This window comes from Martes martes (assembly GCF_963455335.1).
Source record: "Martes martes genome assembly, chromosome: 8".
Classification (NCBI taxonomy): domain Eukaryota; kingdom Metazoa; phylum Chordata; class Mammalia; order Carnivora; family Mustelidae; genus Martes; species Martes martes.
The window spans coordinates 12,433,052-12,458,548 of record NC_137895.1 but is presented as its reverse complement, the minus strand read 5'-3'; the positions used below and the strand labels follow the sequence as shown (position 1 = coordinate 12,458,548).

The 25,497-nt window shown below is 43.9% G+C and overlaps 1 protein-coding gene across 2 annotated transcripts in view; it reads left to right on the top strand.

Moving 5' to 3' along the window:
* The window catches only part of HMGXB4 (HMG-box containing 4), a gene marked incomplete at its 5' end in the record, with an annotated part of 30,969 nt that extends 6,387 nt beyond the window's left edge, over window positions 1-24,582 (top strand). For both annotated transcript variants that reach the window (XM_080812484.1, XM_080812485.1), the window contains 7 exons: window positions 338-1,293; window positions 12,934-13,015; window positions 14,024-14,088; window positions 15,058-15,163; window positions 15,610-15,779; window positions 21,780-21,902; window positions 22,400-24,582. In XM_080812484.1, the coding sequence (XP_080668610.1) occupies window positions 338-1,293; window positions 12,934-13,015; window positions 14,024-14,088; window positions 15,058-15,163; window positions 15,610-15,779; window positions 21,780-21,902; window positions 22,400-22,444 (1,547 nt within the window). In that variant the 3' untranslated portion in view covers window positions 22,445-24,582. The remainder of the gene's footprint in view (window positions 1-337; window positions 1,294-12,933; window positions 13,016-14,023; window positions 14,089-15,057; window positions 15,164-15,609; window positions 15,780-21,779; window positions 21,903-22,399) is intronic.
* Window positions 24,583-25,497: the final 915 nt, after the last annotated feature.

Here is a 25,497-nt window from a genome sequence, read left to right as displayed (position 1 = left end):
GTCCTGAACGTGGAAGCAAATGACACTCTGTCTGCAGTGTAACCTAAATTGTAACTGCTCGTAATCCCACAGCTTAGTCCGTTCTTCTGGGTCTCCCCTCTCTGGCTGCTGTGAAGACTCAGTGAAGCGAACTCAGTGGCAAGAACTGTGTCCAGGGTCAGGCAACATCTACTGAGCCAAGAAGCACATGGGCGTCATCAGGAATCAGTTGAAGGGCCTCCCCTCAAATCATTTCTCTTAGCCTCTTCCTCTTGTTAGTTGAGTTGTTTTGGTGAGAGAGGAAACTCGGTGGAAGTTGGTTTGTCGTGTGGACATTACTCTCTTTGATTATTTCCAGACCTTTCGTCTTTGGAGTCGTCACAGAAGAAAAAGAAAAAGCCCAGCCCGCAGTCTGCCGATACAGCCATGGACCTGTTGAAAGCCATCACTTCCCCGCTGGCAACAGGCTCCAAGCCCTCCAAAAAGACGGGGGAGAAATCCTCTAGTTCTTCAAGTCATTCAGAGAGTAAAAAGGAACACCACAGGAAGAAAGTAAGTGGAAGCAGTGGGGAGCTGTCCCTGGAGGATGGTGGTTCCCACAAATCAAAAAAAATGAAACCGCTCTATGTGAACACAGAGACCCTGACCCTTCGCGAGCCCGATGGCTTGAAGATGAAACTGATTCTCTCACCGAAGGAGAAGGGAAGCAGCTCAGTTGATGAGGAGCCTTTTCAGTACCCCTCTCAACAAGCGACTGTGAAAAAATCCTCTAAGAAATCAGCTCGGGATGAGCAAGGTGCTTTACTCCTAGGACACGAGTTACAGAGCTTTCTGAAAACAGCCCGGAAGAAGCACAAGTCCTCCTCAGACCCGCGTTCCTCTCCCGGCCCCGAAGGCTGTGGGGCGGATGGCTCCCAGTTCCCAGAATCCCACAGTGCTAACCTTGATCTTTCAGGACTGGAACCTATTCTAGTAGAATCGGACTCGTCCTCTGGAGGGGAGCTAGAGGCTGGGGAGTTAGTCATCGACGACTCTTACCGGGAAATCAAGAAGAAAAAGAAGTCCAAGAAGAGCAAAAAGAAGAAGGACAAGGAGAAGCATAAAGAGCGGCGGCACTCCAAGTCCAAGAGGAGTTCAGGCCTTGCAGCTGCCACCGTGGGAGAGGTCGCAGTGGCACCCGGCCCTCCTCCCGGCGTCCCCAACCCTGGCGCCGCTGCCCCTCCCCAGCCACTGCCCAGCCTCCACGCAGACGGGCATGGTGAGAAAAAAAAGAAGAAAGAGGAAAAAGACAGAGAAAGAGACAGAGGAGAAAAGGTAAACCGTTTTTTTTTTTTAAGTGTGGTGGTTAAGAGATGATCGTAGTAAACAGACTTGGAATTAGGCGGCTGAGGTGGACAGCGGGGAGCGTGGCGAGGCCAATCTGATGGGATGACATGAGATGTAAAATATGGCCAGTGGCCAAGTCTCTCTGGTGCAAAGACAGGAGCAACCTTAATTTTTCCTGGGTTTTCTTAATAGAGTTGTTCTCCCATCGTGCTAAGCGTAAGCTTAGGGATACCGTTGAACTTGGAATTCACAGAAGGAGCCAAACTTGGTTTCTTTCATTGAGCAGCGCTGTCTGCCTGGGGCAATTGAGAGAGACGCTGAAGTATTCTCTGAGTTCATTCTGAGAAACACATCTTCAAAATGAGGAAGATAATGACCAAGTTCATGGGATAAGCTAGTGGCTTTGCATTAACCTCCGTGGGCCACTTACTGGTATTCTTTCAAGTGTCAAATGCGTGTTCTTTCACTAGGTGGGTGCTTACTGTTTGCTGGGCCCAGTGCTGCAGTGGGTGGAGAGAGGTGCAGAGCTGAGCAGGACGTAGCTCCTGACCTCAGGGAGCACGCTGATTGCTGAGGCGATAGGAAGGAGAAACCAGCCACCTTGGTTTAACTTCTTTCCTGCAACTCGAGAAATCTTCTAGCAGCTGTACTTTAGGGACTGGCAACCATGTCATTAAAGGTTTTCTGTAAAAAATAATCTCCCCCCCATTATCAAAGTAGTATATTAATTTTACAGAAATTTAGAAATTCAGAGTCGTGGAAGGAAAAAGGTCAGAAAGGTTAGTTTCACCACCTAAGGACAACCATTTTCTTCCCTTTTTTAGAGTTCTGCAAAATAAAATGTCAGATAAAGTCTGAAAGAGGAGCCACTAAGGAGAAAGTCAAGTGTATTAAGAATTTGGGAATGGCAGTTTCACTTCGGTCTGTAATTGAGGTGCGGGTTGTGTTTTCCACTGCAAAGAGTACCTTTTTTTTTTTTTTAAGATTTATTTATTTAAAAAAAAAGATTTATTTATTTGAGAGAGGGCACACATACGTGTGCCTGTGCATACATGGGGTAGAGGTAGGAGGAGAAAGAAAGTCTGAGCAGGCTCAGTGCTCCGTCTGACTGACGAGGGGCTCGATCTCAACGACCCTGAGATCCTGACCTGAATCAAAACCAAGAGGCAGACACTTAACTGACTGAGCCACCCGGGTGCCCCGAAGAATGCCTTTTAAGTATGTATTTCTCAGAAATTAAAAACGAAACTGTACCTTCTGAGCCAAGAATGAGTGTGAGTGTAAAGAACTAGATAGTCGGATACTAGGTCAGGTGTTAGGCATTTGTTTATATGAAAATTGCTTCATGAAATCATGTATAGTCTGTGTAATATTCTGTTTATCCTGAGAACTCCCATTCTAGTAATACATGAATAATGCCATAAACTAATCTTACAGTGCTGAATGCAGGAGGGCAGGGTGGTCAGGGAAAGCTTACCGAAGAAAACGGATTTCAGTGGAAGGGAATACGAGAAGGCAGAAAGATGTGTAGGTGGTTGCACAGCAAGACAAGTGAACTCTAGTCCTGCATTTCTAACTGCCTGAAAAATACTTCCCCCTGGACACCGTAGGTTCCCCAGACCTCTGTGCCCCTGATTAGCTCATCATCCAACCTCCCAAACCTGCATCTCCTGCACCATCTGCTTCTGTGTCCCCCATGTCCTTCCAGTCAACCCAGACTCAAAATTGTATGCTTAGAATAATTTTTCTCAATACTTCATTATAAAATTTTTCAAACAAAAAGCTTTGAAAGCGTACAATGGACACCATATGCCACTCAATGAGATTCTGTAGTTAACCGTTTTGCTCTTTGCTTTATCACACATCTGTCTGTCCATCAGTCCATCTTTTATAATGTATTTTGAAGGAAATTATAGCTATCATACACTTCCCCCCTGCCCCCCCAAAAAAACTTCAGGTTGCATGTCATTAACTTAAGTGCAGTGTTTGTTTTCAGGGCTTTTTTTTTTTTTTTGGTGGAATTTACTTGTGCTCACATGTACACATGTTGAGTATACCGTTGGGTGAGTTCTGACAATTGCACATACCTGTGTGACCAAACCTCTTTCAGGACATAGACATCACCATCATCAGAAATAGCATTCTCGTACCCCTTCCCAGTCAGTTCTCACTGTTCTGATTTTTTTCCAGTCTTAGAGCTCATTTTTCCATCTCCCTCTTCCCTGCTTTCCCTCTCCTCTGACTACGTCCACTCAAGCATTGAGCCTGATACTCGTTCTCCTTCATAACTTCCACGCCTTTATGTCCTCCGTTACCACTGCCCCATCTTGGGCCTCATCCCTCCCTGTACTTAATGTAATAAATGGCCTCCTTTCTGTCTCTTCCCCAACGTAATTAGTACACATGGATGCCAGAATATTCTTAAGTACAGCTTTAATGTGGATAGTCCTCTGGTTCGGCATCTTTAATGGATCTTTATCTCCTTCACGTTAGAGCGTGAGCTCTGGGAGGACCAGAATCGTGTCTGTCTTGCTCTCCACTTCATCCCCAGCCCTGAACCCGCAGTCTGGCCTGTTGTTCTTACTCCGTAAATACTTGCTGAATGAATAAATACCAAAGTCTAAACCTTTGGTCAAGCATTCATAATTGTCTGGGATTTAGCCCTAAACCTCCCCTCTTGGCTCTACCTCTTAGTCTGCATTACACGCGCTGTGTAGAAACCAAACTTGGCCCTTACACTCTTACTGCTCTTCTGTGCTTGTGTTTTTGTAGTGATCTTTGTTCTCTTTGATCAGTTGAAGCTCTGCCTTGCCTTCGAGACCTAATCACATGCCACCTCTTCCAAGATATCCTGACCCTCCAGTCAGAATTACCTTCTGACTCCCCATACACTTTCCTCTGGGAAGTCACTGCACTTACTGTCCCTTACATTGGAGCTTTTTTTATGCATATTACATTTCTCCTCTTAAAGACTAATCTCCTTAGGGACTGTTTCAGTCACCTTACTCTTACCTTCAACACCTCACTGTCCTTGGTAGACATTTTGTGGTAGATGTCAAATGAATGAAAGTATGGATGCAAACGTAAATATTGAAGAGGTAGGTCAGGAGCAAACTGTAAAGAGTCTTGAATTAAGGATTTGGCAGCAGGCACTTGGGACTTACGAGCAGGACTTAGATAAGCTCTCAGTGATCATTTAGGAATAAAATGATAGCACTGCAGTGGATGGAGGAGACTGAGGAAAGATTGTGACAGACCACCCAGGAGGTTATTATAGCCTGAGGCTTCAGGTACTGTAAAAGCCTGATAGAAACAGCTGAGGAGACAGATTCAGGAGAGGTTCTGAAGGCAAAACTGACAAGAGCTGGCTATAGGGTTTAAGTCTGGGAACACAAGCATTAATGAGTATGAAAATGGCCCTTAAGGTTTTGAGCCTAGGTGCCTTGGAAAATAAAATTATAATCTCCTCCAGTGTAGGTCTTATTTATAATTCACGCATGTAGCTAGCAATTGCTAGTAAAAAAAAAAAAAAAAAGTATTTTCACGTATGGCAAAAATTTTATTAGGAATCAGTATTTGATCATGACTATTCGAACCTGAGGTAGCCATACTGAGAATGTAATTATTTATTCATCCGACAAGTATTTATGGAACATACACCATGTTTTTTAAAACCTGACCTGTGCATAAAAATTTCCTGTGGAGTTTGTTTTTTGGCTTTTGGGGTGTTTTAGAGAGAGAGCACACATGCATATGCACAAGCAGAAGTGGGGGTCTGGTGCAGAGCGAGAGAGAGAATCTCAAGCAGGCTCCAGCACGGGGCATAGTCTCATGACCCCAAGGTCATGACCTGAGCCAAAATAAAAAATGGAACACTTAACCGACTGAGCCACCTAGGTGCCCCATCCTGTGGAGTTTAAAAAAAAAAAAAAAAAAATCCTTCTCTTGGTTTTGTTTCAGTAAAAAAGAGCTATCTGAAAGTCTACCTAGAGATAGGAAGGAAGGTGTCAGGAATAGCATTCCTCCAACTACAGCGAGCAGAGATGGGAAAGCCAACTGGTAGGAACACTGAAAGCCTCTGTGTGCCCTTCCTACTTTAGGTCCTATGACCGGGACTGGAACAAAAATAGAGAAGCAAGGGGGGCACCTGGGTGGCTCAGTCATTAAGTGTCTGCCTTCAGCTCAGGTCATGATCTCAGGGATCGAGCCCCGCACTGGACTCCCTGCTCAGCAGGAAGCCTGCTTCTCCCTCTCCCGCTTCCCCTGCTTGTGTTTGCTCTCCCGCTGTCAAATAAATAAATAAATAAAACCTTTAAAGAAAAAAAAAATAGACAAGCGAGAAAGATGGCTGGTTTCAGAGAAGATAAGTCAGGTTAGATTTTAAGATGTAAGTTTCAGGAGATTCAGCATATCTGAAGTTAAGAGTGCGGGCTGGGGAGCCAAAGCACTTGGGTGCAAATCCTGGCTGTGGCACTTACAAACTCAGTGCTGTTGGGCAAGTTGTGTAATTTCTCCATCTAGAAGGCATGGATGACAACAGACCTACCTGCTAGGCTTGTTAGAGCCAGGGCCCTAATGTGTGCCAAGGCCCTCTGCGGCCACAGCCAACTCACAGGGGCACCACTGGATGTTTTAAATATATTAAATTTTCAAGAGAAACAGCAGTGTGTGGCATCATCGGTCAGATAACCTTAGGAACTACTAGCTCGAGATAGTTCATGGTTGCAACATCTTACCATGTTCCATTCCTTTTGATAATGCCATGTCTTCTCAAAGCTGGTCTTCTGGGATGGCTATGGTAAAAAGCCACAGTACGGTATGAAAACCCACATGGGCACCCAGCTGAGTTTGGGGACTCTGGCTTTGCACATTCATGAACATTCGGTAAAAGTTAATTGTTACAGTCATCGCGGGAGACATTCCAGAGAGCCATGGAAATGCGAGACCTGGAACTCAGTGGAGCAGTTGAAACTGGGGTGAGAGCTGGAGTGTTCCTGTGCACTTCCCGTGAGTGGGGAAGAGGGAGGAGAGCCCAGAGCAGAATCCTGTAGAGCGCGCACCATGGGGCACCTGAGAAGGAAGGGGGAGCAGTGGTGTGGGAGGAGAAAGCAGAGAACAGCCCGTGTCACAGAAGTGAGGGAACAGACTGTTCGAGAACAGACTGGACTCCGGTAGAGAGGCTGAAGAGCTCCAGTGCAGCAGGGAGAACGGGAGCCAGCCTGGCTGAGAGTCCACGCAAGGGCAAGAAGCGAAGGCAGCAGGGGTGGAACTCTCACTGGAGAATCTTGATACAGATGAGGGGACTGGGCTCTGTCTCCGGGGCAACATAACACTCTCTGTGCTGAGTATTGTCGGGGCGGTGAGGGGGTGCTTTTTGTGGTTTTATTTGTTTGCCCATGTGTTGGTTTGTGTCGAATCCTGCTTTCTGGGAAGGAGGGGAGCAATCATCTGGTAATACCTTGATGATGTCCCCTTTGAGGTCATCCCCATGGAGTGGAAGTCTTTGTACTGGAGGAACAGGATCTGGTAACATTGCAAAGATACCTTTCTTTGGGTTTTACTAAATCAGTAAAAGCCCATTCACAGCCACTCAAAATAGTATCTGTGATGTTGCCACTTCAGAGGCATGCCTCCGGTTATCTGTGTGTTTCCAGAATGTTCATGTTTCCTCTAAGCAAGCTGAGGCCAGCCAAGCAGCCTGGTGTCTGACACACTCAGACATTGTTGTGGATCAAGTGATACCCTGAAGTCTCGGCTGTAGCTAGACTTGTCGTGCTATTACACACGTTCTCCCTCCGGTAAAACCCTAGGTGAGTGACAACAGCAATGAATGGTAAGAGTCAGGAGCTCCCATTTAGTGTGTGTGTCTAGGCGTACGACAGCCTCGGCATTTGGCATCTCTCCAGTCTTCACTGATAGGTATCAGTAGCCCCATTTGACAGAGGAAGAAGCTGAGAAGAAAAGATACGGAGCTGGAATTTTAATTGAGGTGTCTTTAACCCCGTGCCCAGTCTTTCGGCTTACTCCATGGCCTTCTAAAACTTCGAGAGATGCTCGTCCGGTGCCGGGTGTCTTCGTCAAAGCTAAAAGTAGGTTCTAGGTCAAAGGAAACGGACGCCGTGTGCTAGTATCTGAGATCTGTCCCACTGGGACATACGGACATTGTTTCTCAGTCGAAGAGACCGAGTATGAGGAAGTGTAGACATCTTAGGCTCGAGTACCGCCGACTCGGTCCTTGTTCTGGTCTGTTGCTTACCGGCTTTGTCCTTCGGTGATGCTTGCTCACGGCTCCCTTGTACAACACAGCTGTATAGATGAACAGCAGTTACACGGAACATGTTTCGCACAGGGCCTGGCTCCGTAAATAGCCGTGATTACAATATCTGTTTTTTATCCCAAGGTCTTCCAAAGCATAAAGTGTGCTTGAAAACATCTTCTTAAAGCTTTTTTCTCATCTGGTCATTTTGCATATTAGACCAAGCAAGGAGACTGTGCTCTTATGGTTTTGTTTTTGTTTTATAATATAACATCGACCTCGTAGGAAACCGACTGTGCAGTTTTCTCACCTCTTTGGACAACTGTGAGGATCTAGAAAGAAAACAGGTATGCAAGGAGCAAAAACAAGTGTCCTGCAGCTCTGAAGAGCGCTTCCTGGGTGCTGGGGAAAGAACTCTGGCCAGAGATGAGTCACATGACCTCCCTGCCCCTGTTGTGTTCAGCGTAGAAGGGCGAACTAGCACCCAGCCTGTGGATTCACACACACAATTCTGAGACTTTGTTATCCGTCAAGTGCTTATTTCTAATGCACTTAAGTTGTGTCGGTCTCTGGCCAGGTGCTGTGGATTAACGATGAATAAGTTGCCTTGCCAGCCAGCATCCTTTCAACTCAAAGGATGCTCTGGCTGTTAGGAAGAGAGGTCGGCAAGTATGTCAGTGAGTCGAGCCTCCATGTAGGCATGTGCGGAGTGCCGAGGGAGTACAAGGGAAGCCTGGGCTGGCAGGGAAGGTCTCCTCAGGCGGGCCATATCATCTGAACCAAATCTTAGTGCCAAATAGGAACTATCGGGTAGAAACGAGGAGTAGATATTTCATTTGAGGAATGAAAGGTGTGTGTGAAGTTACTGAGATACCAGAAGGCAGAGGATGTTCAGAGAACCACAGGAAGTCCGCGTGACTGAGGTAAAGCCGGCAGAAGGTTCGAGTAAGCATGGAGAGGCAGGAAGAATTGCTGCAGGTCTGCCTTCTAGGAAAGGGTGGCGGAGCTGAGTCATAATTAGTACATTATGACAAGAACAGCTATATGTATGGTTTGTAATATGTTCTAAGCATTGCACTAAGTGTTTTATCTGTGGTATATCCGTGAATTTTCATAGGAACCCAGTGAGGTGAAGACAGTATCATCTCCATTTCACAGAAATAAGCTCGAAGAAGTGAAATAACATGCCCAGGGCACCCTCCTGTTCCAGGGGCAGAACAGGAATTTGAACCCAGGTCTTCGTGATTGCACAATCCATGCTCTTTCCACTATACGGAAAGGTTGTTTAAATTATACGCAGTGGTGTATTATGAGACATAACAGACGTATAGAGTATGTTTTAGAAAGATTTCCATTCAGAATGGTTCAAATAAAAGCTTTGGTGTGAAAACCTTACTTTTCTTCCCTGTTCTTTTATCCAGAACAGATTTAGGGATCTCAGTCAAATTGGTTGAGAAGAACATCATGGTTACAAGTACAGACTCTGAAGCCAGGCTGCCTGCGCTCAGATGCTAGCCGCGCCTCTCCTACGTGTTGGACCCTGGAGCTCAGTTTCCTTGTCTTTAAAGTGACAGTAATGGGGCGCCTAACTGGCTCAGTTGGTAGAGCATACAACACTTGATCTCAGGGTTATGAGTTTGAGCCCCATGTTGGGTGGAAAGATTACTTGAAAAAATTTAAAAAGTAAAAAAATAAAATGGCAGGACTAATGGAATTTACCTCACAGGGTTGTTGTAGGGTTTAAGTCAATTTCTACAGGCAATGCTTTTATACGGCCTCTCACATAGTATTACTATCAATGAGGCAATTGGTTTCTTGGCATCAGCAGAAGAAAGCAATTTTTAGTGGTTTTTGTTTTGTTTTTGTTTTATGTATTGCCGGGGAGTGGGGGCAGAGGGGGAGGAAGAGAGAATCTTAAGCAGGCTCCACGCCCAGTGTGGAGCCCTGTGCGTGGCTCAGTCTCATGACCCTGAGATCATGACCTGAGCTGAAATCGAGAATTGGCTGTTTAACGAACTGAGCCACCCAGGAACCCCTTGTTTTTGTTTTTGTTTTAAGGTTTCATTCATTCATTCATTCATTCATTCATTTTAGAGCAGGAGACAGCTCCTGCACATGGGTGCAAGGTGGGGGATGGGCAGAGAGGGGGAGGGAGAGAGAGAGAATCTTGAGTAGACTGTGCACTGAGCATGATGCCCGACACAGGGCCCAATAGCATGACCCTGAGATCATAACCTGAGCTGAAACCAAGAGTCTTAACCAACTGAGCCAGCCATCCAGGTGCCCCAAGCCAAGGTTTATTTTTAAGATTTTATTTTTAAGATTTAAGATTAAGTTATGTTTTGCCTTAGGCCCCAGATGTTTTATCCTTCAAAAACTCTTAGACTAGAGTTTTGGGTGGGCTTGAAGAGGGATTTTCATCGGATTGTCCAAGAGTTCTATTTCCCAAGACTTAATCATGACTGCTTTACAATATGCTTTTAACAATTTAAAAAGTTACTCTTTGAAAGGTCTTGATATTGTGGTATATGTCATCAAACACTTAAAAGAAGCTTCTGGCTGCACAATTACAACATTGTGAGTCACACTTAGTAAGTGGATTTGTTGGCAGTCGTCTGCTACTAATAATAAAGTATATGATAAAGTACCCAAGTTTTTGGAATATTACCACTGTATTAAGGGGAGTCCTGTTATTCCAGATGTAACCAGTGTGATTCACTTGTAGTACTTTGTGTTTTCTTGCATTGGAAAGTCTAGAGTGGAATTCCTGGCCTTGTCTTTGTAGTCATGGAGAAATGTTTTGTATGCATAGAAATCATCCATGGCTTGTATATTTCTAACTACTAAACTACATTTAGAACAATCTCTGTGCCCTCAAGAAAGTTGGACCCTTCAGTTTGAATTCCAAACTTTCGGTCCACAGAGGGGAGTTGGATTTTGCATGGTGTTTAGGTTTTAAGGTCAGCACATAAGGTGAGAATTTTAAGTAGTCCAGGTTTCCCTGAAAATCCCCTAGGAAGGCCGGCTTCACAGCTAAGGCTGACAGACTCTGAGTCCAACAGAATGCCAGCCCAGTGCAGCTGTTTTCTTCCCAGCACCAGGTGGAATCATTGGCGTAGTTTCAGGAGCCATAATTACTACTTTTTTAGTTGTTAACTACAAATACAAGAATCACACTTGAGTAGTGAGTTGCACATGCTAAGAGAGATGGATAGGAACTATCTAGGGAAAGCAGATTCATGCTCTTTGTCACACTAGCTTCAAGAAGTAGGTTCGTGGAATCACCCAGACTAATCAGTCCATCTCTCACGCATGCAAATGGCCAAATATAGAATTTACATGAACTCCCCTCTGTGCAGCGCCATTCCATTGTATCTGGGGCCCGATAAAGGGGGATTTGAAGGAATTGAGCCTTAGAACATTTGTGGTTATGCAGCTGCTCCCAAGTTAATAACAAAGATGCAGCACCCAGAACTTACTTCTGTAGCATCTTAAAACAGGACTGGCTTCACCAGAACACCAAAAATAAGACCTTCACTATTTAGATGAAATGGTTAAAGTAAAGGCCTTGTTGCTGTTCTCTTTATCAGGTTGAGGTCAAATGATTTTACCTATTATCCTTCACCAACATTCCTTATTTAAGTTTTTTTTTTTTTTCCTAAAAAGGCTTGTATTGGCTTTTTGGTTGCTACAACTTCTGTTTTGAAAAATGCAGAGGGAATAGAAAAGAACTGATAGTAGTTTCCCATTGTAGCCTAGCCGATTACCACAAATTTGGCAAGGCAAAACAGCATCCACTGTTAACTCACAGCTCTATGGATCAGAAGTCCAGACAGCGTTCATCTGGGTTTTCTGCCTGGTTCTGGCCAGAGCAGGGGTTCTCTTCTGAGGTGAGACATCCTCTTCAGGCTCTCGGCAGCATTCAGTTCCTTGCAGTTGCAAAACTCATGACAACTGTTTTCCTCAAGTTCAAGTCCAGCAGGAGGGTGTCTGCTGTTGTGTCTGTTCTCTTTCAAGGGCTCATCTGACCAGGATAAGTCAGGCTTACTCAGGATGCTCTCCCTTTTGATTAACTCACATTCGACTCACTAGGGACGCGGGGCGCCTGGGTGGCTCAGTCCCTTAAGCGTCCAACTCTTGATTTTTGGCTCGGGTCATGATCTCAGGGTCATGAGATGGAGCCCCGCATTCAGGCTCTGCACTCAGTGCGGAGTCTGCTTAGGGTCTCTCTCTCTCTCCCTGTCCCTTCCCCTGCCCTCTCGCATGCGTGCTCACTCTCAAATAAATAAATTAATTTAAGAAAAAAAAGGTCAACTCACTAGGGACCTTAACCCTGTCTGCAAAGTCCCTTTTGCCATATAACAACAATTATGGGAGTGATATCCCACCGAATTCACCAGTCCTGCCCACACTCACCAGGAAGGCATTCATTATACAGGGCGTATATGCCAGCAGGTGGAAATCCTGGGAGCCATCTTGGAATTCTGCCTGTGAGAGAAATAATACTGTAATAATGTTACCAAGTACCTACCGAAGTGCCAGATACTGTTTGATTAATTCCCATCTCTTCCTCAAATGGTATTACCTACTCAGGGATGAAGCAGTTTATGTTGCTAATAAGTAGTATGGTCATGGTGGCATCCCAAGCCCGGGCTCTTTCCATTTTGCTATATTACCTTGCTAAATCCTGTCACTCTTCCCTCCCTGTTCATGGAGGTGTCATGATACAGGGAAGAATAAGCATGCTTCATGCACAAAGCAGTTTGTTGAAGCGAGAGAGATTCATCTTCCACTGACTACCAAAGAATTGTCTTCAGTTATTATTTACTTCTCACATTGCACCACAAGAATGTGAGTAATAAAATAATGATAAACTACAAGTAACAGGAAAAGGAAGATCAGGAAACTCAGTAGAAGACTAGAAATCAAAAGCAGAGGAACAGAAGGAACATAGATTTGGCTCTTGGCCTTCTGGTCCCAAAGTAAAGGGAAGTTATACGGTTCTTCTTTTCAAAGACAAAAATAGCCCAGGACTGGGTCAAGGTTTTCTCAGCACGTAGTTCTCAAAGAAACACGTAACATGGGATTGTATGTAGGAAGAATGAATGGCTTTACAAGTAATCATCAAATAGCAGCCACAATCTGAAAAATCTAAAGTCATGTAGCAAGTGGTTTTTATTAAGTAAACATTAAATATAATTACAAATTAAATATAATTAAAGATTATCCTGTTTAAGAAGCTGGTTAGGGGTTTGGAACTCATCCCTTCATGAAAAAGTATAGGTCTCTTCTCTGTTTTGTAACCGTGGATTCAGGGTTACTTGACCTGTGTTCTAATGAGGTCTTACCCTGTTCTATTTTTGTGACACTAGCCAAAAAAGAAGAACATGTCAGCCTACCAAGTGTTCTGTAAAGAGTATCGCGTAACCATCGTGGCTGACCATCCAGGTATAGGTAAGAACATTTCCGGTCTTTACTCTCCACTTGTATTTCTGCTGCTGTGTGGTTAATTCAGCCAGTCAGCAGGCAACTTCTCCCAGTTATATTAAAATAACACAAACCTCATTTTTCCCCACAGTTCTGAAGTCACTTTAGACTTTGTCTTGGTCCACCCCATCCATAAAAGAGATAACCTTTCTGTTTATAGCTCTTAAAATGATAAAATGGGAAACTGAGTAAAATGAAATATTCTGAAGTGCAGTATGTGAACCCGCAGATGTTTGTCTCCAAGATCCTTTAGCTAACCCTTCCCTTAATCTGGCCCTTGGGTGTGAGTTACAGCAAAAGCACTTAACATTGCTCATCTTTGTCTCTGAGTCAGAAGTCAGTGAGGTGAGAAGAATGCTCTGCCACAGACCTTGACAAGTCACTTCACCTCTACAAATCTCATTTGCCTAATGTGTACGATAGCTTCCCAACCTGCTTGTCAAGGTTGTTGTAAGGCACGCATGACGTGCCGTAAAAGATGGGAGAGCTTTATTAAAGCGTGACCTTGCCATACAAATGGAAGGGCAGCGTTGCGCATCTGAAGGACTGCTTCTGGGCCACTCGAGGGAAATTCTTTGGTTCTGTGCTTTTGATACTTGCTAAAAATCTAACAGCTTTTATCAAATTCTATAGAACGTAAGTTTTCTTTAGCCCAAGTGGATAAGCTCTGTAAAATGAGATCGAATTTAAAAACACCAGAAAGATGCTTAAGGGAGAAATCCCTGGAGAATAGATGTGTGAGAATTTGAGCCTGTCTCATGACCACTAAAATAGCCCCTTCCCTCCCTAGAGAAAAGAGTCAAGAAAAGAGTCAAGAAAAGCGATGGGGTTTTAGTTTGTTTTTCTGGAAGAACCTTGTGCTATTTAAATCTGAGCTAGAAAATCCTTTCTCTGGTTTTTGCTCTTATCAATCTTCTGGTTGGTTTATAGTCAAACCTTTACTGTGTTAACATTTTTTTTACTCTTTTATGCCAGATTTTGGGGAACTTAGTAAAAAACTGGCTGAGGTGTGGAAGCAATTGCCAGAAAAGGACAAACTGGTAAGTATACTTCCTTCTAAACACGGTTTTCCTTGCTTTATGCCTTCCAAAATGTGTCATTCTCCTGTAGCCCATCCAGCCAACAGTGAAAACAGTGAAAAAAAAAAATCACAAATCAATAGAAAATGGTTTGGCAGAGGGCGTTAACACTGGCTGGTGCTAGTTTACTCTAGTGAGGAGTCAGCTGCAGGAAGGCTGTCTTTTCTAGCCTCACCTAGTTGTTTTCCAACACCCTTATATTTGAGCCAAAAGATGGCCTCACTTGGGCAGTGTTTACGGGTCAAAAGAGAATCTAAAATCAGCCCTTTCCTGCAAACAGCCACTGGGAAGACCAGATCTGAGAATGGAGGAAGGTCACCTGCCTCCTGGTTACTGCCGATCAGAAAAATATGGGCTGTGCTCACTAGGTGAGCTGGTTCCGGGTCCTCCTCCTCATCAGCCATTACCAAATAATCCATCCCACTATAAAAAAGCCAGGAAGACAATGGAAACTGGTCCTATCAGAATCATTCCCAGTCACTCTCCAACCAGGTGATGTGAAGGTGATCTTGGAATTCATCTGGGTGAAATGAAAATATTTGTCACCCAGGTTAGGTTATCTTTCGTTCCCATTTTCCGTGTCATTGTCATCCTGTGGTTGGCGTTGGCATATTGAACCCCATGGACAGCATACGGAGCCACGTTTACCCCATGATTTTACATTTCGACCTGCAAGTAATCTCAAAATCCATGCGAAGACCTGCCCATTAGCATGGAGGAATGTTAAGAGTCCTCTACTAAGGGACCACAGTGGTCAGCATCCGAGGCCTGTTCAGTAACCTTCAGCTTCAAAGTTGCTGTTCAGCCCCCACCCGCCCCCCTCCAGGCTTTCCTTTCTTTCCTTCACTCTCCTCTCCCATAACTGCTTTCCGTTTTGTGTCTTGTCCTGTTTCATTTATCATAATTTCTTTGGCCCTGATCTGACTGCAGATTTGGAAGCAAAAAGCTCAGTATCTGCAACACAAACAGAACAAAGCAGAAGCTACAACTGTGAAAAGAAAAGCGTCCTGCTCAGAAGTTCCCGTGAAAGTGAAAGGTAGTGACTGCGACCCTCTGTTCCCTAGAGCGCTGTGAATCTTGCTTCTTTACTAGGAATCAGGAGAGCAGCCTGTGTCAGAAGCAGATCTTGATACCGAGATGTTATTACTGAATATTACAGGTTGCAAAAAAAAAATTTAGAAAATGTAGATCAGAAGTCACCAAACTTTTTCTGTAAAGGGCGAGTAAACACTTTAGGTCTTGTGGTCCATAGGCACTCTTTGTCACATATTCTTTATTTTTTCTACAACCATTTAAAAATGGAAAGCTATTCTTAGTTCACGGGCTGTACAAAAACAAGTCTTGGGCCAGATTTGGCCCACAGTCCCTACTTTTGCTAAATGCCTGGTATAGCTCATAAAAGGGGGGAAAGCAGGAAGAATATCTTTGTGATGTTCCAAGCCACAGGCAAGCGTTTTCTCTCTATTTCGTCTCTGTTCTCAGCTTCCTCTGCAGGAGTACTGTCACCCCAAAAGAAATCCCCGCCCACCACCATGCTGTTGCCAGCCTCTCCAGCCAAAGCCCCTGAGACAGAGCCCATTGATGTCGCTGCTCATCTGCAGCTGCTGGGGGAGTCCCTAAGCCTCATTGGACACCGCCTGCAGGAAACTGAGGTGAACGTGACTGTCAGCGTAGCTTGTTTCTTACAGGATATGAGTCCATTTACTCCTTCCACGTGCATCCATTGAGCAACTACTACTGTTGTGTGCTAGATTATTCCAGGTGCTCAGGATACAGTGATGAAGAAAATATACACCAGTAGAACCGTCTAGAGATTTGGACTCTTCCTACTGGCTCTCAGAGTTTATGCTTACACCATTCTATTGAACAATGGCACAGAAAGGACTTGCAATCTCCTATAACTTTTTTCCCCCAGTTTTTATTGAGATACAATCGACATATGATCCTATAACTCATTTTGATTTTTTTTTTAATGCAATGGGAAAAATGAATACAAATCCCATGGAAGTTTTAATCACTTGTACTTCGAAGACAGTCTGAATTTTTCTGCACATTTCCAGTAAGGTCTTGGGTAGACAGAGTAAACTGTATAGGGGATTAAGAGTGCTTCTACTTCTTTGAAAATGGGTAGCAAGGGGCATCTGAGTGGCACAGTTGGTTAAGCATCTGACTCTTGGTTTCGGCTCAGATTGTGACCTCAGGGTGATGACATTCAGCCCCATATTGGGCTCTGCGCTGAATGCAGACTGTGAATGCTTAAAACTTTCTCCTTCTCCCTCTGCCCCTTTTCCTGCCCTCTCGCCCACATGCTCTCTCTCCTGCTCTCTAAAATAAATAAATAAATCTTAAAAAAAAAAAAAATAGGTAGCAAATAGGGAAATTGAGATTCTCAAGCTCTTCATTACTCCGTGTTAAATTATACAGCACTGTGTACCCTAGGGAGATCTTTGTCCCTTTAAGCTTCAATTTCAAAATCACTTAACCTGCAAAGCTGTCTTGTTCCATTTCTATTACCATATTCAGTTTCTAATCATATTGCCCCCTTGGCTAACTCAGTAGTGTAGGATTTCAGTTTTCCGCTGGGTCCTAATAGGACATTCCAGCAAGGAAGTCAGTCTCTGCTACTAAAGCCATTTCTAAGCTGAGAAATCAATGTTGGAATATGAAGCTATTCACTTGCTTCTCTGTGGAAGTTGTTTTTGTTTGTTTGTTTGTTTGTTTGTTTGTTTTAAGATTTATTTATTTATTTATTTGACAGAGAGATAGCGAGCACAAGTAGGCAGAGCAGCAGGCAGAGGGAGTGGGAGAAGCAGGCTCCCCGCTGAGCAGGGAGCCCGATGTGGGACTCGATCCCAGGACCCTGGGATCATGACCCGAGCCGAAGGCAGCTGCTTAACTGACTGAGCCACCCAGGCGCCCCAAAGTTGTATTGTTAATATTATTCAACAAATAAAATGCCAAAGACCACAAAAGATGAAGGTTATCCAAGTTTTTTGGCTAATTTCAATAACTTAGCAGGTTTCAAAACAACTAGGGGATTTTCATATAGATTCAGATATTTAAATAGATACAGATATTTCCAGAGTAAAATATCCTGGGATCCTTGCATTTATTTTACATATTTATTTTACATAATTTAGTGATTCTTAGTTTCCTAAAGTTAGAAGTAAAAATGATTTGTTTTATGCCCCTTCCATATTCCACACTTCCCCTGATATTTCCATTTAGTTTAGCAAATATTTGTTGAGTACCTAGGCGTTATTCCAAAACTTGGGAGAGTAGAAAATCTGACTCTCTTCCTGATGGTTTCCAGGTGATATCATAAGGAAACTTACAGTCTCACTGGAAAGGTAGAGCATATACATAATCAGCCGTTAAAACAAGTCAGCTTCTATGAGCAGCTGCTTGGAGAGAGTTACACATACATGTGCCTAGAAAAGGGAAAGACTTGCATAGGTTTTGCAGCCCACTTTATTTTATGTAACAAAGGGTCTTATCGAGATCTAATTCACAAACGATAAAGTTTACCTTTTCCAACTGTAGGATTTAGTGGTTTTCAGTATATTCACAGAATTGTGGCCTCATTGCTACCTAGTTCCAGAACATTTTTGTTACTCCCAAAAGAAACTCCACACCCATTAGCAATAATTCCCAGTCCCTCTCCAGTCTGCTTTTTCCCAGACATCAGTCACTTAAATACATCCTCACAATTTTGCAGTTTCCTTGCACCACTCACAGTTAATTACCTTATATTTTTATTTGACTAAATCTATCCGTGCTTTCGCAATGATATCCTTGATATCACAAGTCTGATATTCTAATTTTTTTCTAATATAGTATATCATAATGGGTATGTCGGAATAATTTATGTTCACTTATATGCTACCTAAAATTACATACTGTGCTTTAAGGAACATTGATGTCTATAAGTCACTCATTTAGAGATTGGATACCAGGAATCTAGTAAAATTAAGTGACTATTACAAGTTGGCACACTGTGGCAGAGCCCAGCATGCGTTACTCCTAACCCTGTCTCCCTCTTTTGCTCTGTGCTAAACTGATGCAGCGAGAGTAGCTAGAGAACAAAGAGAGTTAGGGGGAGTCAGGAGAGATTTTGTCAAAGGAAGGTGCTCTTCTAACAGGGCCTGAAAGGATCTGGAGGGTTTTGTCTCATGGAGACTTTCCAAAACCAGAAAATGGTGCACATCTGTTTCTTGACCTTAGAGTCTTCTGCAGAGATGGATGAGAGGAGCCCCAGAGGGGCCATAGACCCCCACTCCCACTTTAACCAGATCTTCTAGCTGTTTTGCTATTGGGATTCCATATCAGGGTTTCTTGTAAGTTTTTATTTCAATCCCAGTTAGTTGGGACGCTGGGTGGCTCAGACAGTTAAGTGTCTGCCTTTGGCTCAGGTCATGATCCCAGGGTCCTGGGATCAAGTCCTGCATCAAGCTCCTTGCTCAGCAGGGAGCCTGCTTCTTCCTCTGCCTATTGCTCCCCCTGCTTGTGCTCTCTCTCTGACAAATAAAACCTTTTTTTAAAAAATTAAAAAAAAAAAAATAGGGGCACCTGGGTGGCTCAGTGGGTTGAGCCTCTGCCTTCAGCTCAGGTCATGATCTCGGGGTCCTGGGATTGAGCCCCACATCGGGCTCTCTGCTCAGCAGGGAGCCTGCTTCCTCCCCACCCCTCTCTGCCTACTTGTGATCTCTCTCTCTCTCTCTGTCAAATAAATAAATAAAATCTTTTAAAAAAATAAAATAAATAAATTCCAGTTAGTTATCATGCAGTGTAATAGTAGTTTCAGGTGTGCAGTATAGCAATTCAACACTCCATACATCAGTTGGTGCTCATCACAACAAATGCATTCCCGAACCCCCATCACTTATTTCACCCATCCCCCTGCCTGCCTCCCTTTTGGTAACCGTCAGTTCTCTATAGTTAAGAGTCTGTTTCTTGAGGCGCCTGGGTGGCTCAGTCGGTTAAGCAGCTGCCTTCAGCTCAGGTCACAATCCCAGGATCCTGGGATTGAGCCCCACATCGGGCTCCCTGCTCAGCGGAGAGCCTGCTTCTCCCTCTCCCTCTGCCTGCTGCTCTGCCTACTTGTGCTCTCTCTCCATCTCTCTAATAAATAAATAACATCTTTTAAAAATATATATATTTTAAAAAGAGTCTGTTTCTTGGTTTGCCCCTCTCTGTCTCTTTTTAAGATTTCATTTATTTATTTGAGAGAGCACAAGTGGGAGGGGCAGAGGGAGAGGGAGAGAGAATCTCAAGCAAACTCCACACTGAGTGTGGTGCCCTGACATGGGGCCTAACCTCAGGACCCTGAGATCTCAACCTGAGCTGAAACCAAGAGCTGAACATTCGACCAGCTAAGCCACCCAGGCGCCCCATCTCTCTCTTTGTTTTCCCATTGCTCATTTGTTTTGTTTCTTTCACATCAGGTTTTATCTGAAAAAAAGGGTTTTACTGCTAAAATGATGAAAATCTTGAACATCCAACATGTAAGGTGGAGGAAGGCTGAAAATTAAGGCTGTAGCCCAAATTACAGAAGGTCGCAGAATACTCTGCTATGGAGGAACTGCGGGGTTTTTTTTTTTTTTTTCCCCAGTAGGGAGAGATGTGATCAGAGCTTGCATTTGGTTTTCTCTGGAAATATCTTCTATTTCAGATTGGGAATGAAAAGAGACCGGTATTGGGGAGAAGTTATATAGCAGTAATGCAGTCCAGAAATGACAAAGATTTGAATAATTCAACAAATATTTGTTGAGGGCTTACTGTGTCCAGAATACCAGTCGTTCTTGAAAGGATATAAAAAGGAATAGGCCATGATTCCTGCTGTCAAGTTGCTTATAACTCATTAGGAGAGTCAGACATAAAAAAATAACTAATTAACTATAGGGCAAACTAATGGAATAATTTTTTTTAAGATTTTATTTATTTATTTGACAGAGATCACAAGTAGGCAGAGAGACAGGCAGAGAGAGGAGGAAGCAGGCTCCCTGCTGAGCAGAGAGCACAATGCGGGGCACGATCCCAGGACCCTGACATCATGACCTGAGCCAAAGTCAGAGGCTTTAACCCACTGAGCCACACAGGCTCCCCTGGAATAATATTATTAATTACTAACTGGGTGACTGCTTCCTCAGCCAGCTTTTGTTCAGATGCCTCAGGTGGATTCTTTCATGTAATTAACACCAAATCTTTATGGGGCAGAATTTGTGTTTCTGTAAAACGGAAGAACAGAGAGGCTAAGTAACTTGCTCTGGAGTTCAGCCCCAAGTGCTATAACAGAGGCTTGAATTTGGTGGCGAGACCTCAAGGTCCATGCTAATCTTAACCCCTTGCTGCATAGCCTCCCTTGGGAAGAGGTGAGGGGAGCCTCTTAGGACAGGGGGAAGAAAGAGTCAGTGATGGCAAGGCCTTGAGACTGGACAGTCATGTAAGTGGTGGTGACTTTAGCAGAGAAAGGATTCTCGGAGGAGAGGAGGTGATCTCACTTTACGGCATGTTGAGATCTGGAAACACAGTGTAAGACCTAGCAGGCAGTCAGAAATGCAGTTTGGAAGATGAAGATGCTGATAATAGTCATAATAACCACTGGTACCTTTTGAGCACTTACCATGTAACTGGGACCATCCCAAGCACCTTACACCTTTTATTTCCCTTAATCCCCTCTGCATAGGCTCATTTACAGCACAGCATAAGAAGCATCTTGCCCCAGGACAGAAGCCATGAGTTGGGGACCCAGCGGTCCTGAGTCCAGAGCTCATTCTCTGAAGGACTCTGCTGTGCTACCTGGCTAGTTGGCATAGTCCCACAGTGCTTCTAGATAAAGCAGGTTCTACCAGAGCTGGGCAGGCGCCCTGGCAGCAAGCAGTCTTATTTCTTATCTATTTGAATCACAGAGGCGGGGGACATTATGAATTGTGCAAGATATTAAAATTTGACATGAACTCAATTTACTTCTTTCTGAGAGTGAACAGTTCAACCCAGAAAAGTGGTATCGTCAGCTATCAAAAAGCCACAAAGGTGGAGAAGTACACGTATGTGTGTGTCACATGTTAGTGTGTAGGGCTGTAGAACTCTCATCGTTACCACATTTGAGCTATATTCATGAAGTTCGTAAGAAAATTACTTTTGCAGGCACCTGGGTGGCTCAGTCGTTACGCATCTGCCTTTGGCTCAGGTCATGACCCAGGATTCTGGGATCCAGCCCCGCATCAGGCTCCCTGCTTAGCAGGAAGTCTGCTTCTCCCTCCCCCACTCCTCCTGTTTGTGTTCCCTCTCTCGCTGTGTCTCTCTCTGTCAAATAAATAAATAAAATCTTAAAAAAAAAAAAAAGAGAGAAAGGTGCTTCTCCACAGATCTTCCCGGGAGCTCTCTGGAGTAGGTTAGTCTGAGTGACTGACCTTAGGTCGCACAGAGGGTAAGTTAGGAATACAGAAAGGAACCTGGAAACGTATTGTGAAAGTTTTCTTTTTAAACAACTTACAGAGTTATCAAAGCAGATACCTTGTCATTTCTGCTGCAAATTGCAGAGAACTGGCAGGACTTAAAGAACAATGTGAGGAAAGCAACCAGAATGTGGAGGGAGCGTCAGGAGTGGGCCTCGAGTTACAACCTGCTCTCCCTTCGTGCTCTCCTTTCAGGGCATGGTGGCCGTGTCTGGCAGTTTGTCAGTGCTTCTGGATTCCATCATCTGCGCGCTTGGCCCCTTGGCGTGTCTGACCACACAACTACCTGAACTGAACGGCTGTCCCAAACAGGTCTTGGTGAGTTGTCCTTGGATTTTTTTCAGCCAGACCCCTTGGGAGCCACAGAGGCCCTGCCTTAATGAGCTCTGTCAGACACAGGCTCACGTGGCTTCCTGGCAGATGGCGCTCCCTCTGTCCCTTGGCCCGCAAACACGGTACCGTATTGCTGAGCGCAGGCCACGCCTTCAGCACAGCTAAAAAGCATGCCATTTCCCTAAACAGTCCCCTGGAGGGAAGCCTTCTAGCCTTGAGGGGCTGCGACTCCTCTGTGGCCTGTTTGGTCTTCTGCACACAAAGAAAGTACAGGAGTCTCCTGCCTCTTCTCCGCAACAACTGATGGGAGGAGCCAGTAGAGAAGCTTCTAGCGGAACAGAGAACAGGCTGCCAGCTTCATGCTCCTACTGCTTTCTCTTACTCTTGGGTTCCCTTCTCATCTCTCTCCCCTGACAAAGAAATAGGTCTCGGGGAACTAAGGTAGAGCACTCTTCAGCTGAACTTTTTCCCTTGTTTTGCAGTCAAACACACTAGACAACATTGCTTACATCATGCCTGGACTGTGACAGCGAGGAGTCCCGGGACAGAGACCTTATCCTCCCCCATTGCTGGTTTGTGTATATAGGACTGTTCCAGATCCCTTCACTGGCCTCCGGGTGTAGGTTTTAAATTTTTATATATATACATATATGCACACACACATATATATATGTATGTATGTATATGTGTATATATATATAAAATGTACAATATATACATAGGACTGTAACTACTTTGCTTTTAATAATTTTATGAAATGGCAAAGGTTTAGCCAAGAAGAAACCTTGGCATGAATATGGGCTTGGGATTCTTTTTTCTCCTGTGGTGGATAAATCTGCCTTAAAAATCAGTGTAACTTGGGGGCTGGGGGCTTGTTCTGGGTGCCAAGGGCATCTCTTTATGGACAGCTAAAATGTGATTTTTTTCCAAACTCAGTTGTACCTCCAGACCCATCACTGACCATTTGCCTTACCTGTCTTACAGTCGGAAATGTAATAGGAAAGATTATGGGAAGATGCCAGTTGACTAAACATACAAAGCCTTTCAATTTGAAGTGACCTAGGTAGGAGGTGATGAAATCATTCCCATCTTACAGTTACTGCAGTGGCTTAGGTGAACTTCCTAGTGGGTTCATTCCAATTCCTGCTACACAGGTGTCCGTGTCTCAAAATTTCTTGTAATCATTGGTACCATTAGCAGCCTCAGTAGGGGCCAAGGAGTTATGTGAGCCCCAGCAGCATAAAACACCTTGGAGAGGGTAAAGTTGTTATTGCACAAGTTGAATTGCATATATTGTGAGATGACCCAGAATATTCCATCTGCAGAACTAATTGCTGGTATCTTCCATCGGCGGCATTAGCTTAGTCACTGAGTCCTCACAGGTTTTGCTGCTTAGTTGCTGGATGGTTGGGGAAGATGAACTTTGCCCAGCATGATTCTTGGGTTCATCCCGTTGGCTCCCCTGGTGGACAGATAGATACCCAGTGTTCTGCATTCCACACATAAGTGAATTGCAAAAAACAGTACTCGATTCTCATGTAGGTTTATTTATGTGCGCGTATGAATGTGTTTTAATTATGTGTATTTAACTCTTTAGAATCTCTTAGATTTTAATTTATCCTGTAAATTTCTGTATATATAATTTAATAACAAAAGTCTCCACCAGCAACAGCATGTGGAAGATGCAGATTTGTCATTTCTTCCCTCCGTCTTTCCTCTGGTCTCCTCTGAAAACTCCAAATCATCCACATTTTAAGGTATCGTGCCTCAAAAAGGAATCATTATGTCGGGATTCTAATTCTTTATTATTCAATAATGTCAAGAAAGCATAATTAAAAGGAATGTTACCATTCGCAGCTGCCCATTTTTCCAAAGAACTAGACTTTTGCTTCCCAGTTCCAAAGAAGACAGTTGAGCACTTCAGAGCTGTTTTTCAATCTGGTGTGAGATTCCTTGCCAAAACCAAGCTCCGGGGTAACTGTGCTTTCCTCCCCGGGCCTAGACGGAGCACGACAGCATCAAAGTAGATCTTTGAGGACCATGCAGCCAGCCTGCATCTGACTTAATTCCTTCCCTCCTCCCACCGGTGTGGTCCCGGGGCTTTGTTTCCTGACTGTACTCTGGCTGCTGATCGGCCCTCAGCTCAGAGCGGTTGTGAAGTTTAATTGGGGAAACAGAAGGAAACGGGTATGTTTGGGAACCAAAATCAAGAAGAGCAGAAATCTGGGTTTGATTTTGTGTGTTAGACCCTGTGCCACACCTCATCTGTACCCATGGAAGTTTCCTGTTTGACACAGGGTATATCAACGAGGGGCCTTGAAGACACGGATTAGTACGGAAGAAGTCAATCCTACCCTTGTCCTTTGTGCACATTAATGAAATCCTGATGAGGACCTGCTTTTTGTTTGTTTGTTTTCCTTTAAACCCCAACCCTATTGTATTTGTATTTAAATTTGTACACATTTGTATAATAGTCTGTACCTTGTGGAATTTGGTACTACTAGAGGAAAAACTTTGGATTCAGACCTTCTTGCAGTTTTTATATCATTGTTTTATTTTGTTTTTTAAATAAATTCTAGCGGTTTGATCCAAATCCCATTACAGTTGTATAAAGAAATAAAATTTTGTACTTATATTATTAAAAATCACATTTTTAATATTTGTAGTCCGGTCTCAGGTATCTTTTCCCTGTTGCTGACCAAGTTGCTATGAAATTCTAAAAACTGTCATTTTCCACCTCTGTGCCACTATGATTTTCTTAAAAAGAAAAATCTGTCTGGAATAGAGGCCAAGTTTCTGATCTTAGCCATTTTTGTAACATACATCTTGTTCTGTCTCTATTCACTTTCACATTGTAGAGTCTCATGTTCTCTCTCTTGCAAGCTAAAAACCAGTGGCTCTGATAAGAGAAGCTCTATTCACTGTTAAATGAAATTGTGTGTACACCACATGTTGGCCTAACACAAGAAAGTAGCAGTTGTGTATTGAGTCACATGTGAACCGTGTGCTTAGACGTGATATATTTCATGCTGTTTCAGCCCTCTCCTGACTTAATGAGTGATGTTGGATAAGTCACTTAGTCCTTAGTGGGCATCTGAAGTCCCACCAGTAAAATAGTGTTAAGGTCACTCCCACCCCCAAGCCTGCAGCCAGCCAGCCTGACATAAGTGTCTAGTAACACTGTGAACATTTAATATATGGATATATGACCTCTCCAAGTAAAAATTTCAATGCAAACCCAAGGTGTTACTATTCACGAATAGTGGAATATTTGATCAATGGGAAGGCTGACCTCCTATGGAGAGGCTACAAGAAAGAGACCAAGACTGCTGAGTGACTAGGAAAGAGTGATTTGCATGTCTTCTCTCCCTTAATCCTCCCATGAGCCTTATGAGTGTTACCCCCCTTTACAAATGAGAGAGATGCAGAAAAGTGCACTCCTCGGGTCACACAACTAGTAAATGGCAAAGCCAGAAGCAGCACACTGGCACTGCTGACCCAGAGCCTAGGCTCTCTTCTGCCCCAAACCACTTTCACAGTTGATTCATGTACAGAATCCATCAGAATCCTCTTTCATCCA